Consider the following 18,132-nt stretch of genomic DNA (forward strand, 5'->3'; position numbering starts at 1 on the left):
TAAACAGCTGTAAAGAAAATCTTGAAGTGAAGTTTGAAAAAAATATGCAAATTTGGTTTAACATGAACTGAAATTAATGTCATTCTTTGGCAATACAAATATTTTGTGAGCAAAATATTTATATTGGCAATTAATTTCAAGTTCATTCATTCCTGGTTGCAATCCTATACGTTGCACTCAATGGGGCTGAGTATTGGCTAAAAACAATAACAATAAAGAATTGAATTGATAATGGGAATGAGTAGACATGTATAGGATTGTGCTATTAGATGATGAACAGCTTCAAAACATACTGACAACTACTACAACTTAATGCTTCACATATAATCTTATATGCATTGATGCTGCCAATACCTTAAGATTACTTGGATCTGTTCCAGTCTGGCTTTAGGCCTGGCCATGGCACTGAAACTGCCTTGGTTACCCTGGTTGATGGCATCTGTCAGGAGACAGATAGGGGGAATATGACCCTGCTTGTTGTCCTTGATCTCTCAGTGACTCTTGATTCTGTTGACCAGGGTATTCCTTCTGGAGTATCTCAAGGAGATGGGGGTTGGGGGCACTGTGCTTCAGTGGTTCCACTCATACCTCCAGTGATGCTTCCAAAAAGTAGTTGTGGGAGGCTACTGTTCAGCACCATGAGAATTATCCTGCAAGTTCTGCAGGGTGCCATCTTGTCCCCCATGCTATTTAACATCTATATGAAGCCACTGGGAGCAGTCATCAGCATGTTTGGAGTGAGCTGTACCTCTCTATTGCATTTGAATCAGCGAAGGTAGTTGAGGTATTGAACTGATGTTTTGAGGCAGTGATGGACTGGATGTGGGCCAATAAATTGAGGCTGAATCCTGAAAAGACAGAGGTGTTATGTGTCCAGCGTTCTTATGTCCAGGAGGTGGGAAGACGGCCGGCTCTGGATGAAGTTGCTCTTTCCTTGAAGGAGTAGGTCCGCAGCCCAGGATTCTCCTTGATCTAACACTGTCACTGGAGGTTCAGGTGGCCTCAGTGGCTAGGAGTGCCTTTTTCCAGCTCTGGCTGGTTCCCCAACTTTGGCCCCTTTTGGACAGAGAAGACGTGGCCACAGTGCTCTATGCTCTGGTAACTTCCAGACTGGATTATTGCAATGTGCCCCATGTGGGGCTGCCCTTGAAGACGACTCAGAAACTTCAACTGGTCCAAAATGCAGCAGCCAGATTACTGGCTGGGGTTTTATTTAGAACTCATATAACCCTCAATTTAAAATAGCAGGCCCAGTTCAAGGTGTTCATGTTAGTGTTTAAAGCTCTAAACAACTTAGGTCCCAAATATCTGAAAGAGCACCTCCTTCCCTACAGATCCTCTCCAGTGTTGAGATCAGCAAAGGGAGCCCTATTGGTAGTTCCACCACCCTCAGAAGCTTGGGAGGGTGGCCTGGGAGAGGGCATTCTCTGTGGCAGCCCTAAGCTGTGGAACTCCCTCCCCACAGGTACGTCTGGCAACTTCATTGTACAACTTTTGGTGAATGCTAAAGATGCACCTATTTACCCTAGCCTTCAACACCTGAGATGTATACTTTTAGGACCAACCCTATTTTCTGTGATGTTGTTTAGGTTGTTTTTAACTGTTTTAATTATGTGTTTTTGAATTGTTGTAACCTGCCCTGGGACCTCTGGGTGAAGGGTGGGTAATAAATTCTAATAATAAGAAGAATATTTAGCTGTCTCTGTTGGGGATGGGCAGAACAATCCAAGTCATGCAAAGCTGGTGGGAGGGAGCCAATAGAGGAGCTGGTAGGAAGCTCTGCAGCATCCATTTGCTGTTCAGGAGCCACCAGGCCACCTGAGTGTTGGCTCAGTCAGGAGTCACATGCGGGGGCTGGAAAGTAAAAGCCAGCTCCTGTGAATACCCTACTGGGGAGTAAGCACTCCCCATTGACTGGCACTGAAATAATTTTACTCTGCTGGCCCATTGCCCAGCAGGCCAGGACCTGTGGGAGATCTCTGAAGGGGAGTTAGATGCTGTGGAAGTCCCCCGCTGTTGGCTCCTCCTCCACCACGTCCCTGGAACACCCCATTTTTGGTGCCGCGGCTCAGCCAGGAGAAGGAGCTCAGCTGGGGGGTCTAAAACAATCAATTCCCCTAGCCCGCCTCACATACAACTTGGATTGCGCCTTTAATATGTGTCTAACTGTTCCTTCTTGCTTTGCTGCATATCCCTATATTCTTCTCAGTTTGTTACTAAGCAGAAGCCAGACACATTAACAAAAGCTAATGTTCTAAACAATATGACAGAGAAAATATTTTAACAATTGTAAGGGTAGTTAGAATAATTAAGGAATTTGTGATGAGGTTGCTTAACTAATCTTCTTTCATTTGAAAGAATCAGTACAAATCCTGAAGACAGGAGGCTTCAAAACAGACAACTCTTCTGGTAGCTGGATCATAATTCATGATGTTATAGGCCTTGACATGGGTACTTAAATTCAGTTATAACAAAATCAGCTAAATTTTGTAATAAATCAGCTTCCTGTGTGAAAAAATAAAGACAGGACATACTTGTTTTCCACTTCATGCTACAGGCCTGTCAAAGAAAGATAAGCTAGAGATGTAACCATATACAGGTTTCAGTAAGTGGACTACTAATTCAAGCTGAGGAAAAGATTGTAAGTGTCCAGAACCCATGAAGTGGTGGCAAAAAATCCCTTCCAAGTTGTGAAGAATTCAGTAGTGACAGCCTTAAATATGGGTTATAAGTGTCAAGTCGTTACGTTGCAGAAGTGATGGTGCTGGTGCTGCATTTCTGCGGTTTCCTCCCATGATGCTCTGTTCTTATTAAACATTTATAAGGTGATTTAAATGTACTAAGCACTGTACAAACATGAAAAAGCAAGACAGTAAGCGTGCAGGCAAGGATTATCTACCAGACACAACCGAAAGGGAAAAGGTCAGTAAGGATGAGGAAAAATGCAAACTCAGGTACCAAATTTTAAAGTTACATAATTGTTCAGAGAGAAAGCGGCTGGAATTGCAAAAGTTCAGGGAAGGGAGGGAGGAGCCAAATGGCAGTTGTATGAGTGTTTAAACATGGAAGATCAGGCAAAGGAAATACTTCTCATGCCAGCCATATTCCCCTTGGCAGCTGGTGCAATTGGCATGAGAAGTAACCATGCAATTGGCCCTTCCATCATGAAGTTACGTAAGTGTTCTCAGAGTGACCAGCTGGAATGGCAACAGTTCAGGGAAGGGAAAAGCCAAATAGTAGCTGTATTTGTGTTTAAACATTGGGACAGGAAGTAACCATATAATTGACCCCTTTCCTCATGAACATTTAAGTTCAAACATTACTGAAGTGGTGTGGGATGTAGCAATGGGGGAGTGGGAACCACCTTTTCCCTCTAAGGTGAAGAGCTGCTCTGGACCCTGGTTTAGATACTTCATGACTTGATTACCCAGAATTAATTTCATACCATAAACAGTACAGAATAAACATTAAGTGTGAATAAATTAAAACAAACAAAATACTGGTTTCCTTACAGAACATTACATTTTTTCCAGAGTGCTTCCCAGTACTTCCTATCAGAGTTGTCAGCTACATGCAGAGAAAAACATGTGTTTTGCTGCTGTGTAATGTAAAGTGATCCTCAGTGAGAATAAATCAAAGAACAAAATTCTGAGTATTAGACTGTGTTGACAGTCTAAAAACAATCTAGATGAATGCAATGTCAATGAAAATATCAGTTATTGTGGAAATAATATAACCGAGTGTTAAATGACTTTCTTATGGAATATTCCTGATTGCGTTATTGAACTGTATTTCTCTTTGTAACTCCATACCTCTTGACATTTGACTACCTGATAATAATTAGTCATGTGGGTTATGTTCTTTGAGATGTGATTAGTATTTGGGATACTCAGCTCTGTAAACAGGATGTACAATAATGTATCCAGTTTTACCTGCTGAATATTTTATTATGTATATAACATTTTCACTCAGCATGGCCTTTTTCTTTGTAGTTTTTACTAATGCCAATCTACAAGTAATTTTTACTGGGCTGCATGGCTGTGATTAATAAAAGACAGTTTTGGAGTATTTTATATTAATTGATATTATTTCCTATCACAGTCACACTATTCCAAAGCTTCAGTGTGGCTTGCAAATATGCCTGCAATGAAATATTACACTAGGGTTGCCAGGCTCAGGGCCTGAGACTGATCCTGTATCTTTAGGAGAAGAGAAAGTCAGCCAAGTGCAGGTGTTCTCGCAACACCGTAATGGGAAAAACCACCAGGTGGAATTCTCCCTTCCCCTGTGCAGGGGGAATTCCACCTGGTTGTTTTTCCCATTACGGTGTTGCAAGAACACCTGCACTTGGCTGACTTTCTCTTCTCCTAAAGATACAGGATCAGTCTCAGGCCCTGAGCCTGGCAACCCTATACCACACACATCTCTGAAGGGCTCACAATTCAAGTAACTGACTTCTTACACTAATTCCTTAGCAGAGCTTGGAAAAGTTACTTTTTTGAACTACAACTCCCATCAGCCCAATCCAGTGGCCATGCTGGCCGGGGCTGATGGGAGTTGTAGTTCAAAAAAGAAACTTCCAAGCTCTGTTGCTTAGTCCTAATTAAATGCATGTCACTCCTTCAGTCATTCTCAGCCTTTTTCAGGCTATAGAATCTTCTTCATGTCTTACCCCACCCTTCAGCAACAGCAAAGGATGGCAAAGGTCTTGTCCCTTTTAACATTCAACCCCGATGTCATGGATTTCTCCTACAGGCTGGTTTTCTCTCACACACATACACACCAGTATTTAGGTCAACTCTATGCTTCTCAGTAAACTAACATTTTAAGGGGACAATCCTAACTCTCACTCCCTCAATAGCTAGGCTTTGCGGAGCGACGGGGACCCTGTGGTATCCACAGCCCTGCCAAGTTGTTGCAGCAATTGGGCCCACATTGGGCCTGACATGACCATGTGATGGCAGTGAGACTGGCTTGGTTCCTGGGCCAGCTCATCTGTCTCCTCCCTCAGAACCTTTAACAGGAGGCCAGCAAAGCTGGGAGAGTTGGACGCAGGGACACCTTTGCCTATCCAAACATATCCACCCTCAGCTCAGTGTAATAGAGGCTGTATTGCTCTGCTAATGAAGACTCAATTTCCCATGAATTCTGTAGAAAGTACTGACATTTAATTTGTATAAAAAACATGAGGCAAATATAAAAATATGCCCACACAAGCAGTAAGCAGATATAATCTAGATTTTTTTTTACTGAATTTCATTAAATATCATTATTTCTCAGTGAGACAAAATGTATTTCCAAGAGCGAATTCTGCATGATCTATAGTCTTGAAGAAAAGGTGTGGTACAATTTCAAAAGATGATCTATAAATCCTAATCCTTTGGTACATTTTATTACTATACATCTCCATGTAGAAGAAACCCTGATACAATCAGATGATGAGAGTAGTGAATATCTTTAGAATCTACTGCCCCCTAGTAACAAAAATATATAGTGAAGTAACAAAAAATATTGAACTATAATAGTAAGACAGCAGCAATGACAAAATTGTAGTAGTATTAATGAGAATCAGGAAACAGCTTTGTTTTATGCTATTTTATGGAGAAAACTGTGGCTATAAAAGCTGTTAAAGACACAGGAGCTCTGCCAGAAAAGGTGACAACTCAGACAGTATTACTCACCATGGTGATTTAGCAAGCAAGGAATAGAGATATACTCTGATTCATTCGATTTTTACTTAACATTGTCAAGGACTCAACTATGACTTTCAAACTAGGTTTGAGGGATAAGTGCTGGATCTGATTTTGAAGTGTAGATGAGAAAAGTTAAATAATGAGATGTTGGCAGGCATTTATTTATCAATTTATATGCCATCCCGTTCTTTTAAAAAAAAGGTCGAGGATATTATGTTCTGCACAATAGCAACAACTATACATTTTTTTATTTCCTAGGCCTGGTCCACACACATATGTATTCCTTAGTGCTCTACTGTACTTGGTAACTAGTAGCTGGATGTACTAACTGATTCCACTGAAAATCTGACAAGTTATTTATTTATTATAGGCATTTCTATACTGCTCCTTCAATAGAATTCCACAGATACCAAAGTTCCGTGATCTTAAATCTGTATAGAGCTGTCAGCTTTTTAACCAGCTTTTAAAACTGCCCTGCTGAGAACCAAACATGACTGCAGCAGATCCACATGTTTAAGCACAGACTGGTCCCACTTAGATAGAAAGTGTGGTAAACCCTCACTCTGCATGTAGCTTACTTCCCTGCAGTTTGTCCATCCACATGCTTTTCTCCACAACCAAGCCCTAATACTGGAACTGAGCTCAAACTCTCTTCACACCATGACTGAGGTTGGGGCAGATTAAAATACACTGACCTGCTACCATCGTGGTTAGTGTGACTCAAAGAGCAACTTGAGCTACAGGTGAATCTTTCCAGAAGATTAAAATAACCATGGCCTAGTCTACAGATGGGCAGAAGTAGACTAGGAAGACCTACAGGAAGGTTTGAAGTAGATCAGTAAGGATTTTTGACTCCTAATTGTTTAATAGCATAACAAAAGATCAGGCTATTATCATATTCTATATACCTATATCAATCTCAAGTCTTTGAGTACTTGTACATGTGAATATATGTATGTAGTGTTACTATTGAGTGCTTACCTACCCTTCACTCTAACAACAACAAACTTCACCAAGCATGCACAAGAGAGAGGTATCTCCCAAATCAGGCTAACTGAGGTTTGTAGAACTTAGCCCCCCCCCAAAAAAATCTTCAGAAGAAAATCCTAGTGGGCACAACAAGGAGACCAATGAAGACTGGGTATGTTCAGTAGGCACTGAAGGCTGACTAGAGATGGAAAGCTGTGTCAGTTTTGTTACTCATTTTTCTAATCTTAAATTCAATTAATTTGCAATTTTTAAAAAAAAAAATCCTCATGAAAATTCTTCAGCATTTTAGTGTGAATTTAGTGTAAACACATTTTTGTAGGCAGTTTTGACTAATGTACACATTTTTCCAAGGCTTTTCTTATCATATAACATTTTTTTCATATTATTTTTTCTGACATATTCATTCTTATGCACACTTTCTCCTAATACATGCATTTTGTAAACATTGTTTGGTTGGCAAACTGCATTGCAAAATTCGTATGTGTGGAATTCAAAGGATGTCTGTCTTTTGGAAATTGCAAATTTGATAGATTTGGCTTGAAATACAAGCTGAATTGAAATTCTCACCCATCCCTAATTCTGACTGACCACTGAGAGAAATCCCCCCTGAAAACATCATGATGTAAAACAAAACATCTTAAACATCTTTAAAAAACATCTTTGAAAACATATTCAGAAGCAATTCCAGCACAGACGCAGACCAGGATAAGGTGTCTGCTTAAAAGGCTTGTTGAAAGAGGAAGGTCTTCAGTAGGCGCTGAAAAGATAAATGGCGCCTGCCTAATTTTTAATTATTGTTGGACTCCAACTCCCATCAGCCTCAGTCAGCATTGCTAATAGTCACAGGTGATGAGAAGGAATCAGACCATTGGTCCATCTAGCTCTGCATGGTCTACACCAGCCTTTCCCAAGCTTTGGGTGCCCAGATGTTGCTGGACTACAGTTCTCATTAATTCCTGATCATTGGCCATGCTGGCTGGGGCTGATAGCAGTTGTAGTCCAGCAACATCTGGGAACCCAAAGATTGGGAAATGCCGGTCAACAAAGACTGGCAAGCAGCTGCCCAGGATTTCAGACAGGGGACTCTCCCAACCCTACATGCAGATGCTGAGGATTGAAGCAGGACCTTCTGCATGCAAACTAGATGCTCTATGATTCAGCTACAGTCCTCCCCCAAAATCACAGGAAGCTGCCGTATACTGAACCAGATTAGTCCATCTAGCTCAGTACGCTCTACAATGATTGGCAAGGGGCTCTCCAGGATTTCATAGCGGAGTTTATCTCAGCCCTATTTGAAGATGCCAGGGATTGAACCTGGGCCCTTCTGCACACAAAGCAGATGCTCTGACTGCCACTGAATCAGAGCAACGTCTGGCCCTTTTCCTAAAGCCTAATCATTCTTCTATAATTCTTCGGAAATTATTATTTGATTAATAATTTGTATAATTATAATTTGAATAATTCTTCACAAAGTTGTCAACCCGTCATGCGGTCTCTATACTTCCACTACATTGCACTTGACACGACCTTCACTTTTAATGCCTTTCTCCTTGTTATTGTCGTTTCCAAACCCGTTCCCAGCAGAAAAGAATTCCACAATAACCATTCTCTTTAGGCTCAAGATGGCGGATTCCTATAACCACCAGCCTGGTGGTCGCTCTTGCCGCTGTCTATGGTGACTAAGGGAACCGTTCGGAAGTATAGTAAGCCGGCCGTTTCCCCGCCTCCCCATGACGGCGGCAAACAGCAGAGGGCGCTGCAGCCACGTCTGGGCTGCGGAAGTGATTATGCAGTGGAGGGGAGCGAGAGAAAAGTGAGTAGCACCGCGCGCGCGCTCTTGGGTAGTCGCTGCAGTGGTTGCGCTCTGCTCTTCTTCGTGTTGCTTCCCGCGCCGGTGGTAGTTGGGCCTAAGCGGAATGTTCCGCAAGGCGCGGCGCGTGAACGTGCGGAAGCGGAACGAGTCTGAGGAGGACGACGAAGAGCGAAACGAGGAGCCGCCGCTGCCGCTGCCCCCACCAGGAGGGGATGGGCCTGCGGGAGAGGCCGATCCGCCAGCACCAAAGCCTCCGCTCTTGCCGCTTCCGATAGGCTGCGTCCCCCTTGTCTCTCCCGGCGGTGGCGGCGGTGGCGGCTTTCCTTTTGGCGGCGCTGAAACGGTCGGCCGGGGCGGCCTCGGCTTGATGGCCCCACCGCTCCAACCGCCCCCACCGCCGCCTGTTCTTATTCCTCCTCCACCTCCTCCTTCGCAACAGCCGCCCCTGGGAAACAACGGGCTCGTGCCGGCGGCTTCTAAGCTAAAAGAGCGGAAGAACAAGAACAAGGAGGCCGCGGCGGGTGCGGGAGCGCCGCCACCGCCACGCGGGAGTCTCAGCTTCCAAGATGAAGAAGAGGGTAAGTCAGAGAGCCAGCGAGCCTGGCCTGCTCTGTGGTTTGCTAGCGCTGTAGTCTCCACGTCTTAGCTGAGGCCTAGTGCTCCCTCGTTGCCCCGGTCAGCATTGAAACTGGCTTAAGGTCATCGTGGATGGAGGCTCGCTTTCTCCAACCCCTACTGCTGCCCTTTGCCTTTCTAGTAATTAAAAACTCTCGGTCGCTTCATGGGGTACTCTGCCCCCCCCTTTGCCATACGGCAAGCACTTCCGCTTAGGTTTCACGTTCATGCCATGCTTGTATTTTGCAGCGCTTCGATATATTTGGGATTTGTCACACTTAACTCAGAAATCACAGTTCATAACAAAGCAAGTCAGAATGTACACAAAAACATTTAAAAAATCATACATCCAACTAGATTAAAAGCATTAATAATACAAAATAAGTATAAAACTATAACATCCAAAATACGAAATAGTAGTTGCAACACTAATGAAAAATCCAGATATCTAGGTGAGTGGTAAAACTACAATTTAGCCAAACATCTAATGTGAGTAGGAAATAGGTATGTGTACAGATGGCACATGTTTGTTTAAACTTTAAATACTGCATTTCTCAGTTAAAACAGCCTCAGGAGAGATCGGGAAAGTCTCCTGTGTGCTGCTTGTTGTTATATATACCTTCAAGTCAATTACAACTTACAGCGACCTTATGAATCTTTATTTGGATATATTCATAGAGTTTTCATGGTAAGGTATTCAGAGGTGGTTTACCATTACCTTTTCTAAGCCTACTTCACCTGGTATTCCCAGGCTGTCTCCCATCCATGTACTAATCAGGCCTGACCCTGCTTAGCTTCCGAGATCAGGTGTGTTCAGGGTAATATGGCCGTATATATACATACACACACACGCACACACATATGTATACATACACAGGCAGAAGTGGGGACCTAGTTCTTTCCTGATTGTGCATTTTTAAAGGAAAACTAAACATACTGAGGCACAGTCTTGTGTAAAAGCCCAGTGAGAAATTCTCTCCCTACCTTATGCATGTCAGTAATAAGTGGCAGTTCTATTTCCATCAAAAATAAATTTGCAGCCAACAAGCCCTGTTCCCAGAACAGCACTGTCAGTCAATACTGAAAAAAAAACGCAAATAATTTTGTGTGCCAACTTGGTGCCACTGCATTCTCATTAACACTGGAAGAGCATTGTGAAACAAGAATAACAGTTGAAGCAGACAGGATTGATTGATTTTAAATTAGTAAGAAAATCATTTAAATATTAATATAAATTAATTTTCCAATTTATGTTATTTCATATATTTTCTTAACAATGGTGCAAATCTGACCACTAGGCCAAATTATACAGCCACCATGGATTTTTCACATTCTGCCTTGTTAAATTGAAAATATCTCCACATGCCATTCTACTGCTTCTCATAAGTTCATTTCAAAGTAAAGTATTTAAAAACGTATAGTTCTGAACTCAGAAACACTTGCTTAACAACCCTCTTCAAGTTTTTACAAAACAGTCAGAGCGAATGTAGAGTTCAAAGCGTAAAAGGAGAGAAAAAATCCAGACATTGGACTTTTTTTCTGTCAGTGGTCTCATAATTTGTTGAAATAAATTAAAAATTGGCCATGTTCACAGAGATCGTGTAATCCTATTACTGACTTTGCCCTATACACTGACCTTCATCTTCTGTAGTTTAAAAAATGCATGAGTGATTTTTAATTAATTTAAGAAATTTAACATTAGAGTCTATGATAGCGCAGGCACACTCATTAAGAACCAACTGTCGGTGTTCTAAAAGCCAGACTCACAGCTGTTTGACAGAGCACCAGTGGCCAGAGTAGTTTATTTATTATTAGTTTAACAGTCAGCTCCTTCTCTGGTAATTGTAGCTCTGTGCGGGGAACAGGGTGTCTCCTCTCATCATCCTTCACAAACTACACTTCCTAGGATTCTTTGGGGGAAACCATGACTTAAAGTGGAATAAATGTCTTTTATTGTTTGTTTGGCACCCTGATGAGCTGGTGTTTAAAAATATACATTGAATAAATATGGGGCCAGCACTGCTACATGGCTGACTTCTTATGGGCATCTGAGAGTGGGCCAGAAAGGTGGTACCTGCCTTTTGATATTGTGTTTCTCATGTTCTTGGCTCTTTGCTGTATCATCCAGATTGGAGCGCAGGGAGCTGTTGTTTAGGCCCAGGTTAAATGACAACTGAGTAGGCTCCAGCTGAATTCCATGGGGGAGGGAATTCGATAACCAGGGGACTACCACAGACAAGGCAAACCATAAATCACTGTAGTAACCAGACATCTGAGAGAAACCTACGAAGATCACTTCTGCTATATAACTGTCTCTGGCAGAGTTGCACTGACAATTCTCAAATCAAAGAGCTTGATAAATAGTGTTTTCTTAAGAAATTGAGTAAAAATATTGTCATTGCACAGGAAACGTAACTAAAAGTAATGTTTTTAAATCCCCCCCAAAAGTCACTAGCAAAACTCACAACAAACAGGTTATTTGAAACAGTTTAGAAACATTTCTAAGCTTAAAGGGGTAGGCCTTATAGCTAGATGCTTACCACTGCTGATCAGGACAGTTTGTGAAGAACCTAACCTCACTCCACTCCTTTTATGTAACTTGTTCCTCATGAATTGACAGGTATGGATTCCATCAATTGATTTTTTTAAATTCAGTTTATAATCTGAAAATAACATTGTTTTATTTTGTTTTCATGATCTCTACCTTAGTTTTATGATTAATTAATTTAATTTAATTTATTTGAAATCCAGCATATTCCTTTCTTCTTAAAAATCACTGGCTAACTCACTGTTCCACTAACTCCATCCTTATCAAAGCTTTGTTCTCTCCCTTAATCTATTAGAGATAGCAGTCCTGGTGGCCACTTTTAATCATGTTTGTTACTAATTTCAAATGCATGTCTGAAGATAAAGTAGCCAAGGAACTAGATCAAGTTTGACTATTTTTGCATTGAGTCTTCATCTGTGATTTACCTAAATGTAAATAAAGAAGAAAAAGCAATACAGTTATTCCCTATCCCAAATATTTTACTTTGTCACAGATATATTTGTACTCCAGCCACCCCCAAACTGGAGACTTGTGGTTCTATAACACTCACAACATACTAGTTTATGTGATGGGTGTGAATCAGTATGAATTGAAACCTCTGTGCATGTGGACTGTTGGGAACAAATGTAGGTTGGAAGTGAGGCAAGAGCAACTCCTGTTTGGGTTCTTTTGTTTATATTCCAGAAGGAAGATAGAGTTAGACCAGCTGGCTAGGCTTGCCTACCTTTACCTGTACTCTTCTCTATCTAACTTCCTGCTGTTGTAAACTGATATGCTCAGAGAAGCTGACCTGCCCCTCCTTCCTTTGTCTTCTTCGACTGTCCAAGGAGAGAGGAGACATCTTTGTCTTTGCTCTCTCTCCTGAGCCATGAGGGTAATACCCAAGCCTGGGCATTGCACCTTCAACTAAGTTAGTTAGAACTAGGTATGCCTTTCCTATCTACTGTGTATTTCTATAAACAAATTAGCTTTTCTTATTTTTAAGTCTCAGTGATATAAATGGAGGGTAAAAGTCTGCTACTTAGGTAAATACACACACTGGCACACACGCAGCTCAGACACTGTGAGTATCTCTGCATATTTCCATAACAATGAGCTCATCAGATCTCTCAAATAGTGAGCTTGCAGAATACTTAAACTGCACTCCTTTGATACTTGTGTGATAAGTTCTGTGATACTCAAACTCGCCTGCTAAAATTCATGTGAGCTTTGGACGTTTGACATTGATCTGGTTCATCTAGGATAGGAGGTTCCACATTTGTGTTTTACTGAGCCTCCTAAGAACCCCCTTTTAAAGGATATTTTGTACTTAGGAATTAATAGCCGAGTGCACAGCAATTATGAAGAATCCTATTATTTATACTTCCTTCATAATTGGCCTTACATGCATTGGGTTTGCATGCATGTGTTTGTACCTGACTGGAAGACATTGTAAAGAGCAGTCCTAAGTTGTAGAAACGACAAGTAACCTTCCCCAAAGGTAGGTTATCCAAATTAAAGATAGCTCAGCCCTTGTCCTGACTCTTGTGAGCAAATAGAGTAACAAAACGGGAATGTGTGTGCTAGGAAATCAAAAGCCTTTGTAGAAGTGTGTACTGACCCAATGATCATCTTGGAGTGGGAGCTGTAGAAAGTGGAACTACAATTCAGAGAAGGACCTTGATCAAGGATAAGTCAATACAGCAAGCAACACAACGCAAAACATGTCAAGTTTTAGAACTTATGTTAAAATTATCTTTACCTATTTTGTATTCTGCTTATGCTGCTTTCTATTTTATTTATGAAGCTTAAATTCACATTTTAAAGTAACTGAATTGTAATTGTTATTGAACTGCCTTTTAATTATATGCATGTAGCTTTTAAGAAAAGTACCAGACAACTGAAGATTGCAAAAGAAGAACATTGGGCTATATGGCTATTGCCTTGTTTAGCTCTTGGAATCCATTCTTGCAACAAGCTAGGACTTGTGTTATTGGGGTAACACAGATGCTGTTTGTAGTGTTTTCCTATTGTATGGATTAGCTGCTGTTGTGAAAAATAAATCAGACTTGCAGATTTGTACAGAGGAAAATGATTTGTTATTTTCTGCATATAGCTGAAGAGATGTCAGTTACTGTTTGGTAAATTTGAAATTTCTCTTTCACTCTTATTTTTTTCCTTAAAGAAACTGAAGAAGTCTTCAAAGTGAAGAAATCAAGTTACAGCAAAAAGATAGTAAAGCTGCTTAAGAAAGAATACAAAGATGATCTTGAAAAATCCAAGACAAAACCGGAAGTTAATTCTTTAGCTGATGGTAATCCTCTTTCTCTTGAAATTGTAGCCGACAATGAAATATGAATAAATATTTATATGCAGACCGTCAACCAATTCAGTGTGGTTTACAAAGTTGAAAATATCCAGATATAGCAAATCACATATTAAAAATAATTGGTAGATAAAAGCAGAAGGTGGTATTCAGTGTAGCACTGAGGCAATCTTTCAGTCAGCGCAAGGATTTTGTCAGCACAAGTACAATCTCTTGGAAGATGCCCCACTTGACTTCCCCAATCTCCAGTGCTATACATACCTCTTCCCCTCACTACTTTAATTTAACTGCTGTGCATTTCTGTAATCATAGACTTATTCCCAAGCACCTAATATTATCATGTGAAGTAAGAGATTTTAGCAGATAAATACTTAAAAATGAATAACAAGCAGTTGCTGTAGCACCTTGCAAAAGTAATCAGACCCCTGACCAATGCTCATATTACTGAATTACAAATTGTGCATTGTAATTTCATTCTGTATGATATTTTATTTTGAAACACAAACTCAAAATCAATTATTGTAAGGTGACATTGGTTTTATGTTGGGAAATGTTTGTAAGAAACATAAAAAACTGAAACATGTTGCTTGCATAAGTATTCAACCCCCACACATTAATATTTGGTAGAGCCACCTTTCACTGCAGTAACAGCTTTAAGTCTTTGGGGATAGGTATGTACCAGCTTTGCACATAATGTTGGAGGAATTTGGGCCTAGTCTTGGCGGATTTGCTCCAGGTTGTTCAGGGTAGCTGGAAATCGCTTGTGGACTGCAATTTTCAAAGAGCACAACAGATTCTCAATGGGATTGAGATCAGGATTTTGACTCGGCCACTATAGGACATTCACCTTTTTGTTTTGAGTCACTCCAGTGTTGCTTTGGCCTTGTGCTTGAGATCATTGTCCTACTGAAAAGTGAATTTCCTCACAAGCTTCTGTTTTTTAGTGGACTGAAGCAGGTTCTCTTGCAGTTTTTCCCTGTATCTTGCTCCATCCGTTCTTCCTTCAGTTTTAACAAGATGCCCATTCTCCAGTGGGCACCAGGACACCCCCAAGTGGGTATTGTGTTCCTTGCTAGTGCTTGAGACAGGAAAGAGTTAACACTCCAAACCGACCGTTAATGCGGCCCCTCCCACGGAGTGCTAGTTCGTTTTCCTGCCTCGCTTGAGCAGTACTGATTTTCGCCTTGCTCTTCAGTCTGGCCGAGTTATATCTTTATCTTTTTCTCTATTTATGTTATTTATTAGCAGTTAATGTTCACTTAACTCTTCTCTCAGTGTTGTATATAGGTGTTAGTCCTAAGATTAATTAGTACAATGTTTCTCCTCAGCAATGAATTTCTCTGTGATTTTTCCAATTAATGCATTCCCTTAGTGATATTTCCCTCACTTAATGGTTTTCCAGGAAGATTTTCCTCACTAATGAATTTCTCCGTGATTTTTCAATTTATGCATTCCGTTAATATTTCCCTCATTTAATGAATTTCTGGGGAGGTTTTCCTCAGTAATAAATTTCTCTGGATTTTTCTGTTAATGATATTTCCCTACGTTAATGAATTTTGGGGTGATTTTCCCTCGTTTAATGATTTGAACAGTAGCCTTCTTCCCATTATAAATTGGTCTTTCCTGCTGAAAGCGAAATGCCTAAGGAGCAAAAAAGTGTCTCTTCAAGGCTTTCCAAACGAACGGTTGCAGCGCTTGGTGCGGTAGCACCTACAGCTCGCTCGCATAAACCAGCAGTTAAAAAGACAAGCCGTTGCAGCGCTCTCGAAGACGGTCGCCATTTTAATCAGCCTCACAGGCACCGCGCGGCCCAATTGCTCTTGCGGTAGCACAGAGAACGGCCGTTAATCAACATGCACCTGTTTCCCCTGTAAGCGATGAGGTATCAGAGCAATCAGGGTGGAAAAATTTAAAAGCACTTAACGGTACTGCATACCCTGTAGCTGGTGCAGTAGCACTGCAATCAGGACGTAAAAGTATGGAAGCAGTTAAAGCTTGTCAGCACTGCGGTAGCAGAGCAATCAGGATGCAAGCATATGACTAAAACAAAACATATAGTTAGCCATACAGCAGAGCAATCAGGAAGGGTTGCTGCTGAGGGAGCCACAGAATATAAGAAAAATGCTTCCTTACAAAGCAGAAGGGCGCTGTATCTAGGACAGCAATCACAGCAGTTGAGTACAGTAAATGCTGAATTTCCCTCACAGCAGGAGGAGATTCCAGATCCTTCAGTCCTTTTTTGCTCAGATTCTGAGGAAAATGATGAGGAATTTACAGGTTTTAATATTCATCACCCTGAGGTTCCACAGAGCACTGGGGCTATAGAGCCTGTAAGTGATATTGCGCCTAATGGGCACAGTCATAAACAGCAGCACAGAGTTTTGCGTGACAGAACTAATCATAACCAGCATCAATTCAACTCCACACAGATGGCCTCTCTTGCCACCTCGTGTTCAGATCAGGAACTTCAACAGGTGAAGTCTTTTCATTTAGGAGCTGCAGAATTAAATTATATTAGAAAGGCTCTCATGGGTGATATATCAGCAGAACTAGCTGCTTTTCGCCAATCTTTTCAAGTGGTTCCTGTACAGGCACAACAGCGCAGTCATGCACCAGGACAAAGTCACTGGGAACACAATATACGACAGTGCAGTGATCAGATGAATCAGGCAGGTTTCCCTGAAGTTGAGCAACAGGAGCTCCACACTGAACTTGCAAATGGATCACCAGATCCACATGATGTGGCCAGGGGTAGAGCACAGGGCTTATTAGCTGACAGACCAGACAGATCAAAATTTGCTAGGCAACAGTTTATGCACGATGATTCAGTGCTTGATTTCGAAGACGAATCAGATGAATGGAGTGATACTTCACAACCGGAAGAGCACCACTCGAATAGGTTGTTTCATAGCACTTACTATATGTCTCTGCTATGCAAGGCTATGGCGGCTTTAGATTTGAATGATGTTGTTACAGAACAGGCACCTTCTACCTCTAGAGGAGCATCTGTCCTTCCGGAAACAAAGTCTACTGATAAGGTCATTAAGGTACCATCACTGCTCAGACAAATAGTGGAATCTGAATGGCACTCACCAGTTCAGTCTACCAAGTCAATGACGTATGCTAAGAAACTATACTTATTGGACCCAGAGTTTATGGAGCAGCTGAAAACTCCAGACATTGATTCTCCAATTTCTGCCTTAGTTTCTAGAAACTTCCTTTTAAGAGAAGGAGATGCTCAATTGAAAGATCTTACAGAACGAAAGTTAGATATGGCACTTAAAAAGGTCCATGAAGTGTCAGCCTTGTCGGTACGTGCATCTATAGCAGCATCTGTGTTTTCAAGGGCTGCATTATTGTGGTTAGATGAAGTTTTGGAAAATCCAGATCAAGACCAAGACAGACTTAGGAAAACAATTTTGAAGGTATCAAGGACACAGGCTTTCATTGCAGATGCAACAATGGATGCTACTCAATTCGCAGCTAGAGCCATGGCTGCTGAAGTTGTAGCTAGGCGTATTTTGTGGCTTCGTCATTGGGAGATGGACGTTTCTTCTCGCATGGTGTTGGCAACAACCATATGCAGGCAAGAAATTATTTGGTGAAAATGTGCTCAGTGAAGTACTAGTTGAAACAAGAGACAAGAAGAAGGCAATGCCAGTAACAAGTAAAAGACGAGATGACAGGCGACCTTTTCGCTGTTTTCAGCCATACCAGTCCTTTCGTCCATCTAGGTTTGGAGGCAGGGGGCGAGATTTCCGTGTTAACAGACAAGTTTGGAGTCGTCCAAGATTCCAAGTGCGCAACCAACAACAATCAGCAGTGCAAAATACATTCTCAGCTACCCACAGGGGTGGAAGACAACAAAGACAATTCTGACTTATTGCAGATACCAGTGGGAGGCCGCCTGATGAAATTTGCACACATTTGGCAGATGACAACATCAGACCGCTGGGTAAAGAATGCTCTACAGTATGGGTATCAGATAGAGTTTCAGGCTACGCCTCCAAACAGATTTCTCCCGTCACCTGTTTCGGCACATTCCGAGAAGTGCAGGCTACTACAACAGGCAATACAACATCTGTTGCAGATAGCAGCCATAGAACCGGTTCAGCAGCACCAGAAATTTCAAGGGGTTTATTCTGTTCTCTTTCTTGTGCCCAAAAAA

General features: G+C 41.5%; 1 protein-coding gene across 1 annotated transcript in view; it reads left to right on the plus strand.

Annotated features, from left to right (window-relative positions):
- Positions 1-8,433: 8,433 nt before the first annotated feature.
- PAXBP1 (PAX3 and PAX7 binding protein 1) overlaps positions 8,434-18,132 on the plus strand; it is a 40,855-nt gene continuing 31,156 nt past the window's right edge. Inside the window, exons 1-2 of the mRNA XM_061627795.1 lie at positions 8,434-9,074; positions 13,824-13,952. Coding sequence (XP_061483779.1) covers positions 8,600-9,074; positions 13,824-13,952 — 604 coding nt within the window. The 5' untranslated portion in view covers positions 8,434-8,599. The remainder of the gene's footprint in view (positions 9,075-13,823; positions 13,953-18,132) is intronic.

This window comes from Rhineura floridana, chromosome 5 (assembly GCF_030035675.1).
Source record: "Rhineura floridana isolate rRhiFlo1 chromosome 5, rRhiFlo1.hap2, whole genome shotgun sequence".
In the NCBI taxonomy this organism is placed as follows: domain Eukaryota; kingdom Metazoa; phylum Chordata; class Lepidosauria; order Squamata; family Rhineuridae; genus Rhineura; species Rhineura floridana.